Source organism: Anguilla rostrata, chromosome 19 (genome assembly GCF_018555375.3).
Source record: "Anguilla rostrata isolate EN2019 chromosome 19, ASM1855537v3, whole genome shotgun sequence".
In the NCBI taxonomy this organism is placed as follows: domain Eukaryota; kingdom Metazoa; phylum Chordata; class Actinopteri; order Anguilliformes; family Anguillidae; genus Anguilla; species Anguilla rostrata.
This window is the reverse complement of record NC_057951.1, coordinates 2,571,916-2,597,159: the sequence shown is the minus strand read 5'-3', so window position 1 is coordinate 2,597,159 and position 25,244 is coordinate 2,571,916. Positions and strand designations below refer to the sequence as shown.

General features: G+C 48.7%; 1 protein-coding gene across 1 annotated transcript in view; it reads right to left on the bottom strand.

The window, feature by feature from the left end:
• LOC135245645 (semaphorin-3A-like) overlaps nucleotides 1-25,244 on the bottom strand; it is a 50,058-nt gene that overhangs the window by 2,183 nt on the left and 22,631 nt on the right. Inside the window, exons 4-16 of the mRNA XM_064318818.1 lie at nucleotides 21,473-21,592; nucleotides 19,539-19,632; nucleotides 17,605-17,724; nucleotides 13,526-13,668; nucleotides 11,836-11,950; nucleotides 11,669-11,738; nucleotides 9,424-9,568; nucleotides 8,493-8,712; nucleotides 7,512-7,603; nucleotides 6,672-6,713; nucleotides 5,250-5,407; nucleotides 2,256-2,323; nucleotides 617-762 (exon numbers count right to left, since the gene is read on the bottom strand). Coding sequence (XP_064174888.1) covers nucleotides 617-762; nucleotides 2,256-2,323; nucleotides 5,250-5,407; nucleotides 6,672-6,713; nucleotides 7,512-7,603; nucleotides 8,493-8,712; nucleotides 9,424-9,568; nucleotides 11,669-11,738; nucleotides 11,836-11,950; nucleotides 13,526-13,668; nucleotides 17,605-17,724; nucleotides 19,539-19,632; nucleotides 21,473-21,592 — 1,533 coding nt within the window. The remainder of the gene's footprint in view (nucleotides 1-616; nucleotides 763-2,255; nucleotides 2,324-5,249; nucleotides 5,408-6,671; nucleotides 6,714-7,511; nucleotides 7,604-8,492; nucleotides 8,713-9,423; nucleotides 9,569-11,668; nucleotides 11,739-11,835; nucleotides 11,951-13,525; nucleotides 13,669-17,604; nucleotides 17,725-19,538; nucleotides 19,633-21,472; nucleotides 21,593-25,244) is intronic.

Genomic DNA, 25,244 nt, shown 5'->3' with positions numbered 1-25,244 from the left:
CAGGGAGCATAAATGCTCAGTATTTAAACATTTTGGCTTACAGGTGCCGTAGACTCACTTCTGTAATTACATATCAAATCTTCATTTTTTTCCCATCCATTATGGCTGTGACAGCTAAAGATTTAGCGATAAGCTAAACGAAATGCAAGATGTTCCGAAATTCGCCTTTAGTTAACAGGCCACTGTGGTGCACACCATCCATTACATTACATTACATTACAGGCATTTAGCAGACGCTCTTATCCAGAGCGACTTACACAACTTTTACATAGCATTTTTTTACATTGTATCCATTTATACAGCTGGATATATACTGAAGCAATTTCGGTTAAGTACCTTGCTCAAGGGTACAACGGTAGTGTCCTTACCCGGGAATCGAACCTGCGACCTTTCGGTTACAAGCCCAGTTCCTTACCCACTGTGCCACACTCATCCAGCTGCACAAATGGATGCAATGTAAACGCTGTGCCAAAGTTGTGTAAGTCATCCTGGATAAGAGCCTGTAATGCAATGCAATGTGCACTCCAGTGCTGTGGACAGACTCAGTCGGTGAATGAGCCCCATTACGGCCAGCGTAGGTGCCGGGGGGGGTGGGGGGGGTCAGAGCCGATCGTACCTCTTGCTTCCTCTCCTCGTTCTGCTTCTGGAGCTGCCAGTGCACCAGGGCGCGCTGGGACTTGGGGCTGCACTCCAGGAACGTGCTGCTGTTCTCCACGCCGTAGACGACCTTGTTCTCCACCAGGCCTTGGCCGTTCATGTCATCTTATCGGGGAAAGAGAACGAAAAAAACAAACAAAGAAAACAAAAAAAAAACAAGACGTGTCGTGAGTGCATTGCTTCTCCTGTGGAAGCCTGGCTGGAGCGTGCCTGAGGACTGAGTGAAGACGTCACGCAGGCAACACTGGTTCAGGACGAAATGTAAGGAAGGAACATTCATACGTGTGAATTAAACAGACACTGCTCATTTTCTCTTGTTGTTGGCAAGGGTTATATCCTCCTGAGACCCAGCAGAAAAAAATATTTTCTTTTTTTTTTTTGGGATAATTTACAAGTGTCTTGGTTGGCTCTCCACTTCACTATCTTGCTGCTAAAGCTTGATACGCACTACACTGCTTCCCACTGCACCACAGTTAACAGCCGTTCAAATCGAATCAGATGTATTCATATGGAGCATTTCACCAAAGGTCTACTACAAGCCAAACTGGCAGCAGACCCAAGGCTAAACTCACACAAAAGCTAGCCTAGGGGAACAGAGGCCTGGGAGACTCAACAGACGGAGCCCCTCCTCCTCTGGCAGGTTCAGGGAGTGACCAGCCAATCAGGACAAGTCTAAATCAGTCTCTAATCAGTCTGTTGATCCAAATAAGGCTGTTGCCAGGCAGTGGCATGTAAAAGGTGGTGAGCTGCTCGAGTGCAAGACAGCTGGTAGGTAGGTGGAAGTGTTGCAGGTAACAAACATCACTTAAGAATTAAGAGTTTAAGTGGGGAGTCAAGCAGCCTGTCACCACCCATCACCCGGTCCATACTGGATTGAGAAGCTCTGCCAATAACATCATCTAACCACTAGAGGCACCAGAGAACAAAAAGTAAAGCAAAAAGTGAGAAGGGTATTACTAGCGCCAGGAGCAGCTCCAAAGGGGAGTGGTCTCACTCCAAAGGGGAGTGGCCTAGCTCCAAACGGGCGGAGTTTAGTCTAACCCTAACCTTTTCCCTAACCCTCTTGTATGGATGTAGGCCACGCCTCTTTGGAGGCGGGGCCCTCCCATTTGGAGCAGCTCCAGGCCACAGAAGTACGTACTCGCAAGGCTTTGCTGCGACTACGAGCAGCGTCCGCCCGGTTCTAGCAAAGCGCGCAATTACCGTGGCGACGAGGAAGCCGCTCGCGCGCTCCCGCTTTGAACTAAACCCTTAACGACGGCGCTGAATGAAAGGAGAGCGCTCCATCCGGAACACAGCAGACTGCTCGCGTCCCCGGGGGATCCTACAGACCGTAATTAAAAGCCTCAGAAAATAAACCGCGCGGCGCGGTCACCCCGGGAACAGAGCTAATTGATTCTCTCGGCGGGTCCCGTTTCCTTCGCCGCACAAGCTGACGCTCCGCTACGGAGACGGAAGGGGAATCGTTCGTGAGATGTTCCGAGGGACGCGCCGGAACCGCGTCGTTTACCGAAAGCCGTACCAGACGCAAAATCCAGCCCCCCCAACGCAGTCCTTCCGCAGGACAGGGGACGGACCGAAGCGGCGCTGGGCCTTACCGTGATGCTGCAGGTCCGAGCACTGCGTCAGCGGGTCGCCGTTCCTGATGTCCTGGCGTCGGGTCCGCCTGCCGTGCAAGAGAGGACAGGGGGAACGGCGTTCATACTCAAGACCTCAAAGGCATACCATGCAGGATCTTTAGCCTTGCCAAGGCCCTGTGTTTACAATCAAAAAAGTCTCCTCCCCCGTCTTCAATCCCGCCCACTCTCCCAGAGTACCTCACCTAAAGTAGCTAGCTGGATAGCTATAGAGGTAAAGCTAGTACTGGGAAATGAGCGATCGTGAGTGACAGTAAGAAGGCAGATTTGATTGTTGTTTAATTAATGCCATTATGTCGAATGCAATAGTGAAATCTGATCCCAAGCCACAGGCTCTGTACCCACACCCACCCTGCCGCACACAGAAAAGAGTGCCACGCCCAGAAACATCCCAAACACATTTTAGAATAGCAAACACAGCTTAAGGTGCAGGAATTTGGCGAAAGATTGCCATCATAGATATGCTTTAGAATGGTTATTTTATAATATCATTAAGATAGAAATTCTGCATAGTATGCCTTTATGCACATTACAGTATGTGGGCACGGCATGGATTGCAAAATAAAAACACCACGCTTCTCAAGACAGAATATTTTATGCAAACACATTTCATATACTCGTTTCCACTGACTACAGGAAGTAGTTTGCCGCTCATTCGCGCAGAGGGGCCAGTGCAGTAACGATGGTCCGTGCGCCGTGCCTTTCGAACCCAAGGTCAGCGGGACTCCAGCGCCTGTCCGTACCCTTAGCGGACCGGGGCGAAGGCTCGGGGACGCGATCGATAAACGGAACCGACGGCCGCCGCCGCCGCCTTCCTTCAGAGGGCAGAGCGGCGAGCTCCGGCGAGCGCTGGACGAGGAGCGGCGGTCACGCCGAGCCAAAATCAACACCGCGACCCAGAATCCTCAGCAATAACGCCACTTTTATGGAAATGCCCAACGAGCTTTCCTTGGTTTCACCTCCAGAAATACTACAGGGAGGTCTGAGGAGTGACGTTCACTGAAAGCACAATGCTCTTGGTACTGTTGGGTTTTTTTTAAATACTGGCATGAGGCCAACAGCTACCGTTCCTCTTGTTTTCAGCATCTTTTGGAAAGCTGGTGTAGGTGACCTGGATATTGAAAGGCTGCTAATGATAATCTCCAACCCTAACAAAGCATGCTCCACTCAACAGAGAGACAACATAGAGAGAGAACACAGAGAGAACACAGAGAGTACATAGAGAGAACACAGAGAGAACATAGAGAGAACACAGAGAGAACACAGAGAGAACACAGAGAGAACACAGAGAGAACATAGAGAGAACACAGAGAGAACACAGAGAGAACACAGAGAGAACACAGAGAGAACACAGAGAGAACACAGAGAGAACACAGAGAGAACATAGAGAGAACACAGAGAGAACACAGAGAGAACACAGAGAGAACACAGAGAGAACACAGAGAGAACACAGAGAGAACACAGAGAGAACACAGAGAGAACACAGAGAGAACACAGAGAGAGCACAGAGAGAGCACAGAGACAACACAGAGAGAACACAGAGAGAACACTGAGAGAACACTGAGAGAACACAGAGAGAACACAGAGAGAACACAGAGAGAACACAGAGAAACATGAGAAAGAGAAAAACAGAGAGAACATAGAAGAGAGAACATAGAGAGAACACAGAGAGAACACAGAGAACACGAGAGAACACGAGAGAACACAGAGAGAACACAGAGAACACAGAGAGAACACGAAGACACAGAGAGTACACAGAGAGACACAGAGAGACACACTGAGAGTACACAGAGAGAACATAGAGAGAACACAGAGAGTACACAGAGAGTACACAGAGAGAACACAGAGAGAACAAAGAGAGAACAGAGAGTATACAGAGAGTACACAGAGAGAACATAGAGAAAACATAGAGAGAACACAGAGAGTACACAGAGACAACACAGAGAGAACACAGAGAGAACATAGAGAGAACACAGAGAGAACACAGAGATCTCACTGAGCTAGTGATGCAGGCTGGCGCTCTGTGGCCCGTGTGCGGAGTTAAGCCTGAGAGCTATTCATGCTTAGGCTGAGAGCTGCACGTGAAGGGTTAAAGCGCTCTCTCTGAGTCTGTGCTCTGCTTCACTTCCCTGCAAACACCCCTCCATCTGCCCCGTGTGTGTGACGCTGGCCCGCCCGTCTGCTTCTCATTTCCTAGCTCAACAAAGCACATATTTGAGGAGGTTCTGGGCACCTTCCGCGGCCTCATAGTAGCCTGTTCACAGAAGGGGGAGCAGGGTGGGGTGGGGTAGGATGGGATGGGATGGGACAGGGTGTATTGTGGAGGGGCAGGGCCAGGCAGGATGAATCATGACAGGACAGGGCAGGGTATGTCATGACAAAGTGGACATGTTGGGGCAGGGCAGGGTTTGTCATGACAGAGTATATATGTTGGGACAGGGCAAGGTATGTCATGACAGAGTGGACATGTTGGGACAGGGCAGGATATGTCATGACAGAGTATATATGTTGGGACAGGGCAGGGTATGCATAACAGAGTGGACATGTTGGGGTAGGGCAGGGTTTGTCATGACAGAGTGGACATGTTGGGACAGGGCAGGATATTTCATGACAGAGTATATATGTTGGGACAGGGCAGGGTATGTCATGACAAAGTGGACATGTTGGGGCAGGGCAGGGTTTGTCATGACAGAGTGTATGTGTTTGAACAGGGCAAGGTATGTCATGACAGAGTGCACATGTTGCAGCAGGGCAGGGTATGTCATGACAGAGTTGACATATTGGAACAGGGTAGGGTATGTCATGAAAGAGTGGACATGTTGGAACAGGGCAGGGTATGTCATGAAAGAGTGGACATGTTGGAACAGGGCAGGGTATGTCATGACAGTGTGGACATGTTGGAGTAGGGCAAGATATGTCATGGCAGAGTATGCATGATAGGGTAGGGACTCCTACCTCTTGGCAGTGGGGAAGTAGCGGGAGCACTGGGTACCGTCCCAGGCGCAATAGGGGTCCCGCGCCAGGCAGCACTCAGCGCACGCCTTCCCGTACACATCACACCGGTGCAAAGGCATCTGGGATACACCGATGGCCGAGCCCAGGTACAGCTGTTGCTGTTGAAAGGAAAGGGAAAAGACACCCGCCAATCAATCCTCCTCTCCGCCTCCTCCACATGACAGCAGTTTCGACGATTTGAGCTTTGTTCACCAACTGCAAAATCAAAGCTTGGAGACAAAGCCCAAAAACTGGGAGTCAGCATCAGTTTTCAAAAATGCATTGCGCAGTGAAATGAATCACTGGGGTCTGAGGCACGCTCGCAGCCAAGCTAGCACTGTTTTATTAGGGTCATTTACTTTAACAAAGACTTCTGCACACAGCCAGAGAAGCAGCGACTTTCACACTCCAGACATTTGTTCTGGCTCGGCCTTGCGTGACGAGCGAGCCTCTTCTCTCAGCGCAACGCCCTGCCGATGGCCCACGGTCCAAAAAACCAAAAACACCTGGGACGCAAAAGCCCCCCGGCTTAGCTTGATGTTCCTCCAGCTCTGAATCATCACTCACACTGGGGGGTGGGGGGGCTATCTGGTGAACGCCCAGCCTGGAGACAGCACAGTCCCACTGAATTTATAAGCCCTAACGGGTCTTTGGCTGAGGATGAGTCCCCCCCCCCCCCCACCCCAGCTTTACCCCATTTGAGCCCATCTGGTGGGGGGCATTCTAGGGGGGGGGGGGGAGAGTGAAATGTACATCTGGGGTGGGTCTGTGGATCCAGGACTGGCTCAGCACAGCTCAATAAATCTGGGCGGAGTCCGTGCGGCCCCGCAGGACCAATAAGGCTCTTCCTGAGGCGTGACATCAGGACTACATCCTGGCTGGCAGGTATAAACCACAGCCACCAAGCGTTCTGTCTGCTGTAATTCCGTGGTGGAAAGGGTACAGGAAGCAGAGAGGAGTATTAAAATAGCTTTCAGTCACTCCCTGCCTCGATGCAGTGCTTTTTCCACAACAGACGGCTGCATCTGCTGTGGCTCGCAGCATAAATCCGTAATTTGCATGTACGGTGAGCTCTGAAGCGAGACTATTTGATTTCTGTTTTTCTGGGGCGATCGAGCATTGCGATTTACATTCAGTCATTTTCACTCAACGGAGAGCTGTTACTACTTATCTCTACTCACCTGCTCTAAAGCAGCCTGATAGGTTCATCAGTGAACCACTGCATCAGTGAAACACTGACCAATAAGAAAAGAATTTGGACTTGACCTTTGACCTTGTACAATGTATAACTGTCATAATTTCTGTGTTTGTCTGCAACGTACAGTGGAGGAAATATAAAACCATGTAAAATGGTTTAATAGGGCCAGGAGCCCTGAGACTTACCTGCTTGGTGGAAATGTCCATAGCGGTGATGGCGGTGGGTTCCTGGAAGGAGAGACACAGGGGTGAAGTGGCAGTAGGGATGGGGGGGGGGGGGGTGAGGGTTAGTCTGAACCCCTCCCCCCTGTGCTGCCGCAAGGCGGTCTGAGCCCCTCCCCTCTGAACCCCTCCCCTCTGAACCCCTAAGCTACTGCATTACCTTGCTGGTCTGTATCTGACACACAGAACAATAACTCTTTATACTAAATGTATGCAATGCACAGTACACTTAAATGCCAATGCAATATACTGCAATATACTACAAATAAGTGCATTACCTGTAAAGAAATACATATATTTAAGTGGCAGAGATTTGTATATTTCTATAACGATTGCGATATGTTTATGCAATATTTTATATTTTCTGAATATTCAATTTCTGTAAGGGCAGTTCACAGTTGAGTCAGTTTATGAAATCATAATTACCTTAATAATTATCTTTAAAAGTGCATTACTTCATAGGTAGGTTGTCTTTAAATAATTACTGTACTTACTGTATCGAGTTGAGTCATGTTAATTAGTCATAAATATATTTTTAGGACAAATTTTGACTTGATGACAGTCTGTATACTCAGCAGTCTTGTAACCTGAAGGTCGTAGGTTCGATTCCCAGGTAGAACACTGCCGTTGTACCCTTGAGCAAGGTACTTAACCTGCATTGCTTCAGTATATATCCTGGTGTATAAATGGATGCAATGTACATGCTAAATTGTGTAAGTCGCTCTGGATAAGAGTGTCTGTTAAATGCCTGCAATATAATGTAATGGAATGAGTATTTATAGCGGTGGTTTGAAATACACATACCCTGAACACAGTCATCTCCTCCAGGAGCACCTCCTCCAGGTCGTGCCACGACTCCCGAGGAATGGACACCACCTTCAGAACCGTCCCCACATCTTCAAGAGAACCAAACACAACCCTGTCACTCAAAGGAACCGCCCCCATGTCTTCAAGAGAACCAAACACAAACCTGTCACTCAAAGCAACCATCCCCACATCTTCAAGAGAACCAAACACAGCCCTGTCACTCAAAGCAACTGTCCCCACGTCTTCAAGAGAACCAAACACAAACCTGTCACTCAAAGCAACCATCCCCACATCTTCAAGAGAACCAAACACAGCCCTGTCACTCAAAGCAAGCCAACAAAGTGCGCTTTGGTATCAAACGTTGGTCTGCGTGCTTAGCGTTGTGTCATGAATTATTTATCCATGTTGTTTCCTATATCCTGGATCAGACATCCATTGTAAAAGAGATTCTTTTCTTTTCAATGTGCTAGTCTGGTTCTCTTAGATCTGGGCTGCCCAACCCTGTTCCTGGAGATCTAGCAACCTGTAGGTTTTCAATCCAGCCCTAACAAAGCACATATCATTGAATAGCTAGAGTAAATAGTAGAATCAGGTGTGCCAAATTAGGGTTGGAGTGAAAACCGGCAGGACAGTAGATCTCCAGGAATAGAGCTGGGGAGCCAGGCCTTGGATGAATGTCAAAGCAGGAAAAAGGCCACTGATGTATATTTAAGTGCTAGTTTGTACTTGGTAGGATTCTTGTTTGCTGAACAGCTTACTCTACAGGGTTGGAGTCCTGATCGATGTCGTCACTTCTGGCACTACGATCCTTACTTTACTCTAGTGTTTCTTTTGCACCTCTACATTGTGAACCAATGCACTTGTTGTACGTCGCTCTGGATAAGAGCGTCTGCTAAATGCCTGTAATGTAATGTAATGTAATGCTTTGAGTCCTTGTCATTGCAGCAGTTGTTTTTTGACCTACGGCAGGGGACGCACCCGTTCCAATGAACATGACGTCATACTGGCCGTCCTCCGCCTCCACCCTGTCCACCACTATCTGGGAGAACTGGTACTCCACGTCCGTCTTGACGACGATCGGCCGGTTGTTCACGGGGTTGACGGGGTTGAACATGGCCGGGTGCCCTCTCGCAAAGGTGATGACCTCGTCCGGGAGATCCTTCGTCGAATCGAATCCGCCGAACGTTTTGCTCGGACACTGAGAAGCCAGCAAAGAAGCGTTTGTTTATTGAGACTGAGTCCACCAATCACAAGAAAAAAATATAATTGAAACATTCTATTAACCCTGCCTCCACCAATCACGACAGAGAAATGCCACTGAAACATTCTATTAACCCTGCCTCCACCAATCACAACAGAGAAATGTCACTGAAGCATTCTATTAACTCTGCCTCCACCAATCACGACAGACAAATGTCACTGAAGCATTCTATTAACCCTGCTTCCACCAATCACGACAGACAAATGTCACTGAAGCATTCTATTAACCCTTCCTCCACCAATCACGACAGCGAAATGTCACTGAAGCATTATATTAACCCTACCTCGACCAATCACGACAGAGAATTGCTATTGCACCAACAAAATCATAATATATGAACATAACACATTCGCAAGTTCCCACATTTATATTATGGCTGAACGGAAACCACCGGTAACAACTTTTTTCATCTCAAAACAGCAGTTAACTCATGAACGGTTGCTCATAATTATGAGAGAGAAGTTCAGAGATAACGCTAATTAAAAAAAGCTTTCTTGACTCAGACTAATCTCATTTTACTTTATCTCACATAAATAAAATAAAAAAACAATGAAAAAGACAGACTTCCTTGGAGAGAACACTCGAGGTGAATGTGAAGGACAGTTTTAGGCTGTTCTCCTGTATGAGGTGAGAGGGAGCGGTACTGACCGTGCCGGGGCGGGGGTAGGGCACCCTGGCCTGGAAGGGCACCCACTGGTAGTTGGGCCCGTCCCTGTGGGCGTAGGGGCCCAGGAACACCCTCCTGACGTCGGCCATGCTGTACACACACACCGCTGAGCCCTTGAAGATGTTGCTGCGGACGGAGAGGAACGTGAGCCAGGCTCTGTTAGGTTAACCGCCCGATTAATCGCACAATAAACCACCCGATTAACCTCCCGATTAACCTCCCGATTAATCACTCGTTTAACAGCTCGATTAATCACCCGATTAACCTCCCGATTAATCACCCGAATAACCTCCCGATTAACCACCCGATTAACCTCTCGATTAACCTCCCGATAATCCACCCGATTAACCTCCCGATTAACCACCTGATTAACCACCCGATTAATCACTCGTTTAACAGCTCGATTAATCACCCGAATAACCTCCCGAATAACCTCCCGATTAACCACCCGATTAACCTCCCGATTAACCTCCCGATAATCCACCCGATAAACCACCCGATAATCCACCCGATTAACCGCCTGATTAACCTCCCGATTAACCACCCGATTAACTGCCACGCCCCGCGGAGTAGCCACCGTATTGACCACGTCTCTGAGACAGACGAAAGCGTTCGAAAAAGATCGATTAAATCAAGCTCTGGTTGCCATCGCTCCCGCGCACGTTAGCATCGGTGCTGGGAAGGAAAGTAGGAACTAATTTCTCATTTTTTTCATTGCACTTTTCTGCACATTTGTCATTCCAGCCTTGAAGAACTGTAAAAGTTAATTTTACGACTTGGAAATCACCATTTTTGATGTGATTTTTCTGTTACTAATCAATGTCGGCATATGCCATCTACACGGGAGCCAGTATTCAAAGCTCATCATCACACACTGAAGCATAAAACATCATGCATCGTACATTAATGTATTGAAGCATATTTAAGTGACACAGCATTAAGCTTTAAATTAATTATTATCTTTCCAGCTTGCCTAAAGGGGGCAACCACACTCCGTCAGCTTTGATTGGCTAAACAATGCAGACGCCTCTGTGTCTAACCGTATGGAAAATGAGAACTCATGGATACACACATGCTTACACCTACACTCACACACTTACACTCACACACTAAAACACACACACACACACTCCCACCCACCCACATGCACACTCACTCACACACACACGCACACACACTCATGCACACAGACACACATATACACATTCACACTCTCACCCACCCACACGCACACTCACTCACTCACACACACTCCCACCCACCCACATGCACACTCACTCACACACACACACACACTCATGCACACAGAACACTCATGCATACAGACACTCACACTCACCCACCCACAAACACACTCACTCACACACACACACACACACACACACACACACACTCTCACGCACACAGACACACTCTCTCACACACACACACACTCACGCACACAGACACACTCTCACACTCACACTCACACACACAGACACACTCTCACACTCTCCCACACACATTACATTACAGGCATTTAGCAGACGCTCTTATCCAGAGCGACTTACACAACTTTTACATAGCATTTTACATTGTATCCATTTATACAGCTGGATATATACTGAAGCAATTTCGGTTAAGTACCTTGCTCAAGGGTACAACGGCAGTGTCCTACCCGGGAATCGAACCTGTGACCTTTCGGTTACAAGTCTAGTTCCCTACCCACTGTGCTACACTCCGTCCTTACACACACTCTCACACACACACACACACACCTACGCTTATGGACGTGGATGATTTGAACGAATAACACCCCCTACTTCAACACCACAGTGCTAAAAACCTCCTTCCAGGGCCCTTGACTAGCGAGGTCAAGTGAGCAGAAGCCATGTGTGTATTTATGAGAATGAAACATATCTTATCCTGACATCCCTGGGAAATTGCAACCATTACTTTCTGTGTTCGGTTTGAGGGGTTCGCTCACTGTGTACTCTCGTAGCGAGCGAACCTGCACTGGATGCGCTGGTTTTCGGCTTAGATTAAATCTGAACCCATGGCAACAAATTTGGATCAAATGCTAAGCTAAATATGCACAAGGAGCAAACACTGTGTGTTCTGCTGCACAGTTAGAGAGCGGGAATACGCAGGACTGTGGCCCTTCTGTCTCGGGGCCAGGCCTCTTAACCACCCCAAGCACAGCCTTAATTCTGTGGGAAAAAAAACATGCATAACACATAAATTTACCTGGATGTTGTGAAGACTGCATAAATGACTGGGTTTTTGGGATCCTTGGAACTCATGAGAAAGATGTCCTCTAAAAAAAAAAAAAACAATCAAAAAGGAGAGAGATGAAACGGAAGGTAGCGAGGACGGCGTGTGAGAGCTCATTGGTCGGGGATCCTGTCACTCACGCAGCTCGTCGAAGTGCGTGTCGATGCCATTGGCTCCCGGCACCGAGCACATCAGCCGCGCCTTCAGGAAGGTCGTCCACTTGTTCACCAGACTCCGGTGGCCCCCAAAGTCGTTCTGTCACACACATACACACACATGCGCGCGCACACACACACGCACACACACACACACACACAGACACACACACACACACACGCACACACACACATACAGACACGCACGCACACACAAACACACACATGAACAAGGAGCGAACAGGAGTCCGGGGTCACGCCTGCTTCCTGCAGCCAAACCCTCCGCACACTTTGTGCTAAGCGGACTCCGCTATCCCGGGCGCTCATTATCAATACATAAAGATATAAAGACGCGTCCCATTTGGCTAGCAATCCGCTACGCTCCTCGAGGGCACAACATACGAGCCCCGTTTCGGAGAACGAAACCTGCCAAAAACCCGCCGCGCTATTTGCCGTTCGCTCGCGCGCCCGGCTTCGATCGCCAACCCGCGCGTTCCCTTCGTTACGCGGGCCTGACTTCAGTCGACTCTGTTTCCCGCGCAGACGCCGCGCGTCCTTCCTTCGATTTCTTCCGTCCTTCCGCCGCTGCGAGCGGAAGCCAACCGAAAGGGGGGGGGGGGGGGGGGGGGCGGACGGGACGGCGTGCACTCGGTCCGGGGCGCTTTTAGACAGACTGAGAGAGAGGGAACGTGCGTGCGTGCGTGTGGCACTGTAGAGTAAGGGGAACGGGGGAGAAAGAAAACGAGAAAATAGAGAAAGACAGAGAGAGGGACGGAGAGAAGACGCGGCCGGCGCGGTGCGCCTGGCGGGCGGCTGATTTACCGCGCAGAGCCGCCGTGCCTTTCAGTAACCGGCACCCCGGCACACTGAACACCTCACCCGGCACACTGAACGCCGCACGCGGCACACTGAACGCTGCACATGGCTAACTCCACACCACACTCACCATCCTCGCAAACCAATCAAGCTTTAATGCCTTTTTAATACATGCAATGAGGGGCACTAGCGCGCCAAATTAATTAGCTCGTCAGAAACATTTAAAAGGACTTGGATTCCTGAAACGCGGAGATACCAGGGGAGCTGAAACAGAGGGTGCGCTATCTCTCTCACGCCGTAGCACTTAGCAACAGGACCAAGATAATGCTCTTTTGTCAAATAGTACTTTGATTTTTTTCTTCACTGGGAAGTCCAAGGCGTTTTTCAATTAATAACTGTCTTTCTGGATTGTTTGAAACGAGCACATTAAGTTAAAAAAAAACAAGTTAAACTTTGAGAGTCTTCTGCAGGCTGACCCACGTGTTGAGCACTATCCTTAACTTTCACAAACTTAAAACTTTTTCTGTTTTCTTGTGTCTATTTCTTACTAAAAGTCACCATATAGTGAGAACTTTAACACTCGCTGCCATTCATACAGTACCAGTGTCACAGAAGAACAAGAATATAACTCTTTGTTCAATCGGTTACTCACACTGAAGCACAACGCACACTGCAGTGAGACTAAACAAAGTTCAGGAGCTCTACTGTTATTTTCATTAAAAGCCCAACTTATCTGCAAGCACCAAGGTTGCCATTCACATGTTGGCTGGTGGGATAAGCAGGCCAATGAACAGCATGGAAAAGGGGGGCACGTTTAAAAAGCCGAAAGTAAAGGTGTCCTTTGGGGAGGGGCCGTCACCTTACAGAGCTGTCCGATCCTGGAGTGGGTGGCCTTCCCAGAATGCTCTCCGTCCATGGCGCTCTCCCGGAAGAACAGGTAGATCTTGTCGTCCTCCGGATTGTCGCTTTCAGGGATCAGGTGCACGCTTACGAACCTGGGGTCTGCGAAGGGGACACAAGGGGAAATGGGTCCCTTGAAAAAACACAGGGGACCCGTCGCACGGAGTTCATATATTCTCCCTTAGGCAATCGCGACTCAAAGCTCTTGAGAGACGTGAATTTTTCTGTTTTAGCACAATATTCTATTTTCTACACTCCATGGCCAAAAGTATGTGGACACCATACGTCCAACACGTCCATTTTCTGCTGTAACAACCCCCACTCTTCTGGGAAAGCTTTATATTACATATTGGAGCATTGCTGCTGGGATTTGTTTACATACAGCCAGAAGAGCATTAGTGAGGTTGGGCACTGATTGGGCGATTAGGCCTGGCTCGCAGTTGGCTTTCCAATTGATCCCAAAGGTGTTGGATGGGGTTGAGGTCAGGACTCTGTGCAGGCCAGTCAACTTCTTCCACACCATTCTCGACAAAACCAGTTCTATACGGACCTCACTGTGTGGGACTAAGGGAACTAGCCCAAACCACGAGTGTAGCCCACAACCTTACAAGCTCAAAAAAACAGAGGTACGGATGAACTCACTTGTGGTTAGATTAAATGGACTGCATTTATATAGCGCTTTTATCCAAAGCGCTTTACAATTGATGCCTCTCATTCGCCAGAGCAGATAGGGGTTAGGTGTTTTGCTCAAGGACACTTCGACACGCCCAGGGCGGGGTTTGAACCGGCAACCCTCCGACTGCCAGACAATCGGTCTTACCTCCTGAGCTATGTCGTTATCTGGGACTTTAGAACACAACGACCATGGCTGAGGCATTTAGGTACAACAGAAATGTTTAATACTATTATGCGTGAAAGCACAGCAAAATATGTATGAAATAAGCGTCAGCCATCTAATTCTGTACAATTTTTGTAAAGAGAAAAGTATACACAGTGGATGTAATGCAACCTTACACTCGCAACAACGATCAACTTAAATGCTGAGGTAATTGCACTTGTATCAGGCTCTGTTTTCATGGTCTACATACGTACGGAGTCACAGAGCCTCCCAGTGATTGTGCACGCTCGTCTTCTTCACTGCCTCTCATACACGACTTCCTGCGTGCAAAATGGAGGACGTCCTTCATGTCCACTCATGCCCGCGGAAGCCTGTCCGACGCCGCTCGAGCGCGCTTTGAGGAGCGGGAATCGGCGCGCTTCGGGACCGAACGACCCGACGTCGGCCCCCCGGGGGCCTCGCACGGCGACCGCTACATCGTTCCGTTTTGGGAAACGTCTGGAATTTAAGCCCGGCGAACCGGAACCGGAACCGGAACCGTTCCGCAAGGCAGCAGGATACGCCCCGACGGAGACGCCGCGCCGCACCGCGTCGCACCCCCCTCGTCAGGCTCGGAGAATTTCGTTTCGGGAGAAAACCAGACCCGTACGTGAGATTTAAGCCCTATTTTTTTTTTAAATAAATTTTTAAATCCGCTGAGTCGGTGAATTAGCCACGCTGAATCCATTTCGTTCTGTTTCCGTTCCGTGCGATCCCTTCACCGTTTCGGTCACGGGGGTGCACTTCCGAGCCGTGAGGACGCGGCCGAAGAGATTTGCGGACCAGGGCTGAACACTGATTTATGAAGAGGATAATCTGTTGGGAGACCTGCCCTCCCTCTCTTTTCACGGACTTAAAGTGCGCTATTTGACCTCTGTTCCCGCGCGTTTTAAGAAAAGATGGAGAGAAGCTGGCAACCCCGAAAGCTATTTTATTTCACACCAGGGCGGGCAAAGCTAAGCCTGTTTTGGTAAACTCTGCTCCACGGGGGTTGCCAGACCGTGACCTCTTCTGCCACCCGCTAATCGGATTGTTTTTACACTCGAACAACTGGCCCTTAATCGAGCGAACGGCAGTAAGTCGTTCATTTGCAAACAGGGCCACTTTTTTTTGTTTTTTTTTCAAACGCATTAATCTTAAGCAGCCAGGTCAGCACAGACAGACACGCCACCCACAGACAACGCAGTCGACCCCGGGGTCCATCGTGCACCTCCCTCTTAACCCTTTAAGGTGTGAGATATAGCAATTCGAACGCTCTAAACTGAACATTCTAACGCCGATGTCACAATCACCGCCGGTGACGAAAAGCAGCGGAGTTCTAGAACACTGACTTGGAATTTTGAGAAGAAAAAAAACATTCCAAACAAACCTACTCTACGGAGGGTTAATCCCTGGGCTGGACGCACAATAGCACATATGCGGTAGAAGCCGGCATTAGGCAGTCATGGGTAAATCCCTATTGAATAGGGGAGGACTGAAAGAGCTTGAGCGGGGCTGAGGAAATGGGAATTGACAGGGGAAGCGCTAATTAAAATGAGTTTAGCAGGAGAACATCGTCCTCCCCCAAGATTACAACAGGTCAGCTTCTCAGCATCTAAGCTCCTCAGCAACTTCCCCCAGTAATATAGACGGATTGCCAGGGGACGCTAAATATATACAGTATCGTAAATGTGCCTTGTCTCTGCAAATTAGTGAAAAGTGCTCTTTTTTTTTGTTGCTATGGATATGACCAGGATGTTTGAAACAAGGCCGCGTAACATGCATGGAATTTTGACAGATAAAGCAGGCTGGCCAGCTTAATCTTTCACAGGCCATCTGTTTTGACTGGCATCTAGGTACAGCATGCAGACTTGGCAGAGACTAAACAAAAAAAATGTCATCCGTATGGGATCACGCAGCTCCACAATCCCCAGAGTGCATTATCCCAGAGTGCATTATCCCAGAGTGCATTATCCCAGAGTGCATTATCCCAGAGTGCATCATCCCAGAGTGCATTATCCCAGAGTACATTATCCCAGAGTGCATTATCCCAGAGTGCATTATCCCAGAGTGCACTATCCCAGAGTGCATTATCCCAGACTGCACTATCCCAGACTGCACTATCCCAGAGTGCACTATCCCAGAGTGCATTATCCCAGAGTGCATTATCCCAGAGTGCATTATCCCAGAGTACACTATCCCAGAGTGCATTATCCCAGAGTACACTATCCCAGAGTGCATTATCCCAGAGTACACTATCCCAGAGTGCATTATCCCAGAGTACACTATCCCAGAGTGCATTATCCCAGAGTGCATCATCCCAGAGTACACTATCCCAGAGTGCATTATCCCAGAGTACATTATCCCAGAGTGCATCATCCCAGAATACATTATCCCAGAGTGCATTATCCCAGAGTACACTATCCCAGAGTGCATTATCCCAGAGTACACTATCCCAGAGTGCATTATCCCAGAGTACACTATCCCAGAGTACACTATCCCAGAGTGCATTATCCCAGAGTACACTATCCCAGAGTGCATTATCCCAGAGTGCATTATCCCAGAGTGCATCATCCCAGAGTGCATTATCCCAGAATACATTATCCCAGAGTACACTATCCCAGAGTGCATTATCCCAGAGTGCATCATCCCAGAGTGCATTATCCCAGAGTGCATTATCCCAGAGTACATTATCCCAGAGTACATTATCCCAGAGTACACTATCCCAGAGTACACTATCCCAGAGTGCATTATCCCAGAGTACATTATCCCAGAGTGCATTATCCCAGAGTGCATCATCCCAGAATACATTATCCCAGAGTGCATTATCCCAGAGTGCATTATCCCAGAGTACACTATCCCAGAGTGCATTATCCCAGAGTGCATTATCCCAGAGTACATTATCCCAGAGTGCATTATCCCAGAGTGCATTATCCCAGAGTACATTATCCCAGAGTGCATTATCCCAGAGTGCATCATCCCAGAGTGCATTATCCTTAAAATTGTCCTTTCGAGAATTTAAAAAGAACTCGATAGTCAATGAACGGTTGAGGAATTGGGAATCAACAGGGACAAGGCCTACAGTAAGCACGCTAACACACTGCACCCAAAACAGGCGAAGCCCGGTCCCGAAACCCCCGGGTATAGGGCCCCCCCCCCCCGACCGAGGGCCCCGCTCGTACCGTTCAGCCACCTCGAGTCGTGCTGCTCCGTCCTGATTGGGTGATGCTGTCCCAGCGTGCGGAAGATGGCGAAGTCCCTGCCCATGAAGTCCGCCGACGTCCCGGAGTAGAGCTCCCCGTCTGCGCAGAGAACAGAGAACGCTGAGCGCCCGCCATTTTGTTTCTCCGATGCCAAACCCGCCATTTTGTTTTATCCGATGCCAAAACCCGCCATTTTGCTCTCGGGGGCCGAGGGGGGGTACTTCCGTGAGGAGGTCCCTCTCGGCGAGCAAAGGAGGAACGAAAAAAGTGAAATCTGGGCGGGGCCAACAGTGAAGAGGACAAGAAGGGCCAGTAGCATGACCGGAGAGCAGCTAGCGAACGAAGGGCCCTCAAATGAAGAGGCTCAGCCGGAGGCGGTCAACACTCCGTGTGTAATTCAGACACTCAAGGCTAATCACACAGCCTCATCACTCTCTGCAGTCCATGACATTCCCGTCAACCAGTATTGGCCACGTACCGTTTATGGGCATGAAGGGTGTACGTCTATGCGCTGGTAGTGCACTCGTGCCATAAGAAGGCAATCACACTAATGCACAGAGGCATCAAGTATTTCTGTTCACTACGTTTGCTGTGTCTGCATACAAATGGGCAAGAACTTTTTTTTAAGAGAACCCAAGTCACATGATGTACAGTATGGAAAGCATCTCCCATCCACGGCATCTTGCACACATTTTTTTTTTTCAAAGACTGACCCAATAAATCACATCCTTACGCATATTTGCATACAGCCTACTGTATGGCGCGTGTGATGTCATCGCAGAGACCTCGTCAGATAAGAAGATGGCCGCCGTCTCTTTCTCGGCGCTACGAGCCGACGGGCCCGTTGAGGCTCGGCGTTTAACCGCTCTCCTCGACGCGGCGGACGGAGGAGCCGGGCGCGCAGGAGCTGACGCAGAGAACTTTCCAGAAGGCCCTCGTCAGCGCTGGCTACCTGCCGACGCCTTCGGGAGGCCGGGGGGGGGGGGGAGAGTTATCTAATCGGGGGGGAATCTGTCGGGTTCGAGCGCTCGCGCGGCGACGGGTCAGCGCGTCGACGTGCCGACAAATCTCGACGGTGAAGTCGCCGGCCAAAGGCGGCTCCAAGCTGCGTTTGCCTGAAAAAAGCAGGTAATGAATGCTTGTTCACATAAATTTAATACTTCTCGGGTTGAACTGTCCGTATGACACTTGTTGACGTCGATATAAAGGCTGCATCACATGCTTTTATATCGTAACATGCGAGGGTCCATTCTGACATTCCGCATTGCTCCCCTCAACAAAAGAGCAACTGTTAGATTAAATCCGTTAGATATTTCAAGTAGTAGCATGCTAGCTGCCGAGTCTCAGCCAGCAGCACTCACACCAGTAGTCAACTTGACTCTGCATTCCGGGCGAGATATGAATATGACTCTAGCGTGTCATTACATACGGTACAGCGCATTTTATAAAACGTTTATAAAGCTCATAACACAAAACAACTGAATCTATTAGGAGTCTGAGGACAGAGTTCTGTGTGTAAAATGCACAGGACCCATAGAGCTACCTTCTCATAGGAAGGGAACTGCTAGCGGTGGTGATGTCAAAACATCTAGGCCACCGGGTTCCACCGTGTGCACTGTGCTGGAAGATATTGTACCGCGTCTTCTCAAACACGGGGCTGTATGGCACTGTGAATCCCATGCCCCACTCTACGTTTATTCACAGAGGTACAGATAATTCTGCTTGGCTGAATTTCACCCGCGCATAAAATCACAGCAAACTAAAGGAGGAGCACCGCCCTCTTCACATGCAGGAGTCTTGCCTAGGTTCAGTCCGAGACAGAGGGGGATGGATGAATCTCACGTGGTTTTCAGGCCTCTGTCCTATCAGAGTTCTCCGTTTTAGTCACGTGACCGGCACACGGCGAAACTCACCAATCAGGAGAGAGGCCGACAGCATCTTTGGATCGTACGGGCTCTTTCCCCGCCCGTTCTCAAAGTGCGAAGCCTCCAGCCGGAAGATGTTGTCCTAGTTCAGAGTAAGTAAAACAGAGTATTTGTGAGAAAATGTCCAAAAATAATTGCACTGAATATACTGTGGAAATCATAATCAGGGAATAACATCATTAAATATCACTAGGCACAATGAGAAATTTCCCCTACTGTAATTGTTTCTGGATGATAGGTCTAATGGAGTTGAAATACACGCACAGTAATTCATCCGCATGAATCTTTGGCATTTTGTAGAAGGGAACAGAAATTCCGTTTCCGGAATGATGGATTAAATGTCCCCTGAAACAATCCAGATTTTTCAATTTTCTACTTCATTTGCTGGATGGAAGCGTTTAAAGGGCAATCAGCATTCCACAGACAGTCGTCTCGGGCGACCAGGGAAGAGCAATCCATAATATTTAACAGCGCTCTGGTAGAGCGTGCTCTCCAAAAAAAAGCATTCTCCTTCCAACCCCTTATCAGCCCTTCGTTAGCAGTGCGGAATAGCTCTGTAGACTTTCTCTGTGATGCCGTAATTAAAAGATAATTCAACTTGGGGAAACTCAAAACCGCACATTCTTCAATGTTACTGAACTTTTGCACATACGCGTGAATACACACACACGCAAGCACTAGGGGCACGATTTAACACATCAAAGTGAGTCAAATTAATACAAATATGCGGATCTCTTGAAGAACACGCAATGCCTTTACACGAGAGCAAGACGGTACAGCACACGGCATATTACCCGCGCCTCTCATTAAACTAGAATGTGACCGAGCTCAAGCGATGCATTGCCTGTTGAAATATTCCACCTTTAGACTGCATAATATATGAGGGCACGCTTCGTTTAACAAACAGAAGGAACTCCATAGTAATGCAAATACAACAGGGGAATCCTATACATATTTAATGATGCCGCACACTTAAGCATCAGTCTTAGAATATCTCCAGGCGAAAGCCAATATGTATCTTGGACACGTTTCATAGGAACTACACGGAAATAAATTACATTAAGCGCTGACATTTTAAAATGGTTGCCAAACGCCATAATTTCCTGAACAAGCAGTTTAGGGGGGCCGACCTTATTGCTTCACCTACCTTCTCATCTCGCGTCGCGATAGGGTCTGTCTTTACACAGGAGTAACCTATACTGCCCCGTGCATTTAGAAGATAATGAGCAATTCTCCGTAAGTCAGCGCTATAGTAAACATAATTAATAACGACTACTATTTAATGAGAAGCGGAAGCCTCGATGAAGCGGTTGTGGATCAGGACCTTATAATGCATAATGAAACAGCTTAAATTAAAGAACACAATCTAAAGACAAAGATAAATTTCAGTTGGGTAGAAACTTCAGCCCTAACTGTTTGCTGTTGAGCAGAGATGTAATAATGCGCTCCTCACACAAATGAATAAACAGAAAGCAGCCACCTTCGAAGCGCTCAAAGTGAATATTTATCGATTTACGTAGGAGCTAAGGCTAACGATTGCTTATAACGCACTAAATAACTCAAAGGAACTCGTGTGCACACAACACAGCTGCAGAGTCTGCATTTGATCTGATTTCTCACCACTGACACGTTAATGAATGCTCAAATAAAACTTCCTGTAGTCCTTTCTCTTCCGGTTATCCCTTTCGGATTTTCCCCACCTCCCGCGACGTCCCCCCCCGAAGCGCCCAATTTATTTTATTTCTATTTTGTATCTTATCCTAACACCTGTGCTACTGATTCCTATTGTTTCTCTCGTAAAGCACTTTGAGCTGAATTTTATGATTCGAAATGTGATATATAAATAAAGTTTATTATTATTATTATTATTATTATTATTATTACTATTACTATTACATGGTGGCGGCTGATCCGTGCCTTACCTCCGGCCGCTTCCCCACCTCCAGGTAGGCGCAGATGGGGTGGAAGGCTCCCGTTCCGCAGGCGTACAGGTGCGTCTGATTAAACGGCTGCAGCACTTTGATGAAATTGGAGCACTCTTTCTGCAGAGAAGAACGAGGAGACGTAGCGCGTGAATGACGATCAGCCCGCCGCACTCCTCGAGCTCCCTTTTCCCAGAAGTCCGAGTCGAAAGGAATCCCAGGAGCGCCCCGCTCAGCGCGGACGCGCTCGGCTAAATTGTTGCCACCTGCTTCCGTCCTTTGAAGCGAAGGGTCGTCGAAGTGCTCCACAATAACCGGCTAAAAAATAAAAAAAATCGGGGCCTTTTTTTTTTAGCAATAAAGCGGGCCGCTGACAGACGAAGGAGAGGCATGAGGTTCCATCGGATCGTTTAAAACGATCACGAACGCGTGAGAAATATTCATTTCGCTCTGGTGGCGCATCGGGTAGCACTGTCACCTCATAGCAAGGAGGTTGCGGGTTCAAATCTCGGCTTGGGGACTTGCTGTGTGGAGTTTGCATGTTCTCCCCGTGTCCGCGTGGGTTTACTCCGGGTACTCCGGCTTCCTCCCACGGTCCAAAGACACGCAGGTAGGCTAATCGGAGACTCTAAAATTGCCCATAGGTATGAGTGTGTGAGTGAATGGTGTGCGTGCCCTGCCATGGGTTGGCAACCTGTCCACGGTGTATTCCTGCCTCTCGCCCAATGCACGCTGGGATAGGCTCCAGCACCCTGCTCAGAATAAGCGGGTATAGATAACGGATGGATGGATTTAATTCTTTAAAGAGGCGAACAGCTCTGAGGGCGCTAACTTGTTGAGGGAGGAATATCATTGGACGCCTTGGACCGAATGTCACCAATGAAATCCAAGCTTTTCACTGGCGCACAGAGGGCTGGCAGCGCTGGCAGTGTCACTTCGGGCCGGCTGGACTGGGACTGGGCGTCAGCCCGACAATCGGCTGCAATCGGTCCCGCCCCTGCGTGGCGATGGGCCGATCCGTGCACAAAGGTCCCGCCCCTGCGCGGCGATTGGCCGATCAGTGCACAAAGGTCCACCCCCCCCCCCCCCCACCACCACCCGTTGAGTAGAAAAGTGCCACCCAGACCGTTCCGGCTTTAGTGTGAAAATAAACGGAGCCCATCTGTGCAAACAGGCATGAGAACGGGGCCAGGGCTATGACGTCATGCACTGCATCTCCTGTCCCCAGTGCAGTAAAGGCACCACAGACCGGGGGGGGGGGGGGCGGCGGGGGGGTCATCTGGGCCCAGATAAGCCGGGAAATAATTAGAAATTCTTTTTTTTTTTTTTTTTTTTTAGTCACAGGGCCACATTGATTGTCACTGTCAACAAATTCAACTTATTTCGGATTTGGATCCGGTAGAAGGGCCAGATTTGTGTCAAAGTCAACTCTGTCACATCGCATGCGTCTAGAATTTTTATCGCGGATTCTCTTTCTTTATCCCAAATCGCAGATAACTCCAGAAATCCAGATAAACCAGAAAGAACGTGAAGCAATTTATTTTCTGCGAGCACGTAGCAACAAAAATATCTGAGGAATTCCCTTTGAGCTGCCGTAACTGTCTGAAAAGCCTCTTAGTCGTTGAAGGCAATGTCGTGGGCTTCTGTTCCTACTGTTTCCTCTCTCTCTCTCTCTCTCTCTCTCTCTCTCTCTCTCCCCACTGGTGCCTCAGAGATTTGGCCCTTTTCCATCACGACATGACAGATCCTCATTACGTCCATTTTAATATGGTAAATGGACTGCATTTATATAGCGCTTTTATCCGAAGCGCTCTACAATTGATGCCTCTCATTCGCCAGAGCAGTTAGAGGTTAGGGGTTAGGTGTCTTGCTCAGGGACACTTCGACACGCCCAGGGCGGGGTTTGAACCGGCAACCCTCCGACTGCCAGACAATCGGTCTTACCTCCTGAGCTATGTCGCCCCATATCAAAGGGCCCGAAACCTGATAGCGTTCACGCTCTGCCGCGCCACGTCTTAGCCTGTTGCCGGTTGTCTTCCGCACCTTGCTGCCCAGACGAGGAGGCGCCGTCGAAGGGGAGGAGGAGCCGCAGGAGCGCGCGCCGAAGGGCCTCTTCCACCCCCCTCGGGCCTGCCTCCCCCCCCCCGGGGGCCGCTCTCCTGAGCTCCCAGACCGGCAAAACCGCGCTTCCGCGCGATTAATGCCGTGATCCGTTTCGCCGCGCTTCCTTCATCCTCGCGCCGAGAGAGACACTTCGCCGTTGCCGTGCAACCGGCTTCGGAGTTTTGGCCAATGAAAACTAGCGCCAGCAGAACTTTCGCGGTCTAACCAAAACACTTTATTAATCTTCGGATTTTTTCTTTTTAAACCACAAACGTGCAGAACGTATTACACTGTACTAAAAATACACAAATATAAATATGGCCCCTTGCTGTAAACAGAGTGAACAGGCTCATATCAGGCTTGCCATAAACAAAAGAAAATAATATTTGTTTAAGCAATCTAGTGATTATATCTACCTAAACAGATGGTGTGCATGTGCGCATAACAGATCAGCTGTGAAGCATGTTTGAAGCAGCGCTCCAAATGAAGGTGTGTGCGCAGACCCATTCCTGACATTCGGACGACCTCAGAAATAAAACAAAAAAAGCTCCAAGATGTTATGGGCTCCATCGCTGAGAGCAGCCAATCCAATGACTGGCTCCCGCTTGGCGGCTGACCCTCGGCTTGGCAGAGTCAGCGCTCGATGATGAGACGACCAGTAGGGGGCAGTGTGCATTTGAGTCCAAGTAAAAAAAAAAAAAACAATAAAACCACCCCAATGCAGCGATGCAGAAAATGTTCTGATTTACCCTGGCAATTAACTGCCCTTTGTGGTATGAGATCACAAATATGTGATCAGAATGTTCTTAACTGAACATTCTAATGCTGGTGTAACGATCACTACTGGTAATCAAAAGCAATGGAGTATTAGAACACTGACTAAAGATTTTGGAAAAAACATTCCAAAAAACCTACTCTTCCAAGAGTTAAAAAAAGTCCTCCTGTGTTCAGCATTCCAAAATCTGCTTCTGTTTGTCTGGTTACACAATCATCGCCTTGCGTAACTGGCCGGGTCCCTCGCCTCTCCACCTCAGTTAATGCGAGTAGCTCCTTTTGCAAAAGGTGTAAATATAAGCACGGTCATATACTATCATTATTATATATTTTGCTTCCTACTCACCTTCCACATAACCAATTTAAGATAGATATATACTAATTTATGTAACATCCGCATGATCTGGAGGACGGAGTGTGGCACAGTGGGTAAGGAACTGCGCTTGTAACCGAAAGGTTGTAGGTTCGAATCCCGGGTAAGGACACTGCCGTTGTACCCTTGAGCAAGGTACTTAACCTGCATTGCTTCAGTATATATCCAGCTGTATAAATGGATACAATGTAAAGTGCTTAGTAAAAAGTTGTGTAAGTCGCTCTGGATAAGAGCGTCTGCTAAATGCCTGTAATGTAATCTTAAATGCACATGCTGAAATGTTCAGCCAAGTCAGGACTTTTAACTGTTAAGCAGACGTCGGTACGGACGTGGAGCGTTTAATGCTACTGTGTTCGCCGCGCATATTTCTGGAACGTTCTGGACGACCGCCCTGGCGAAAGAGGCGTTCTTCTGAAACCGAGGGCTCGTTCGGCGCCGATGAACGGCTGGGACGAGGCGTGACGAAAGGCTAACGCTGGGCCTCGCCGCCGCTCGGAGTGCATCCAGCGCGCGTAGCGCCAT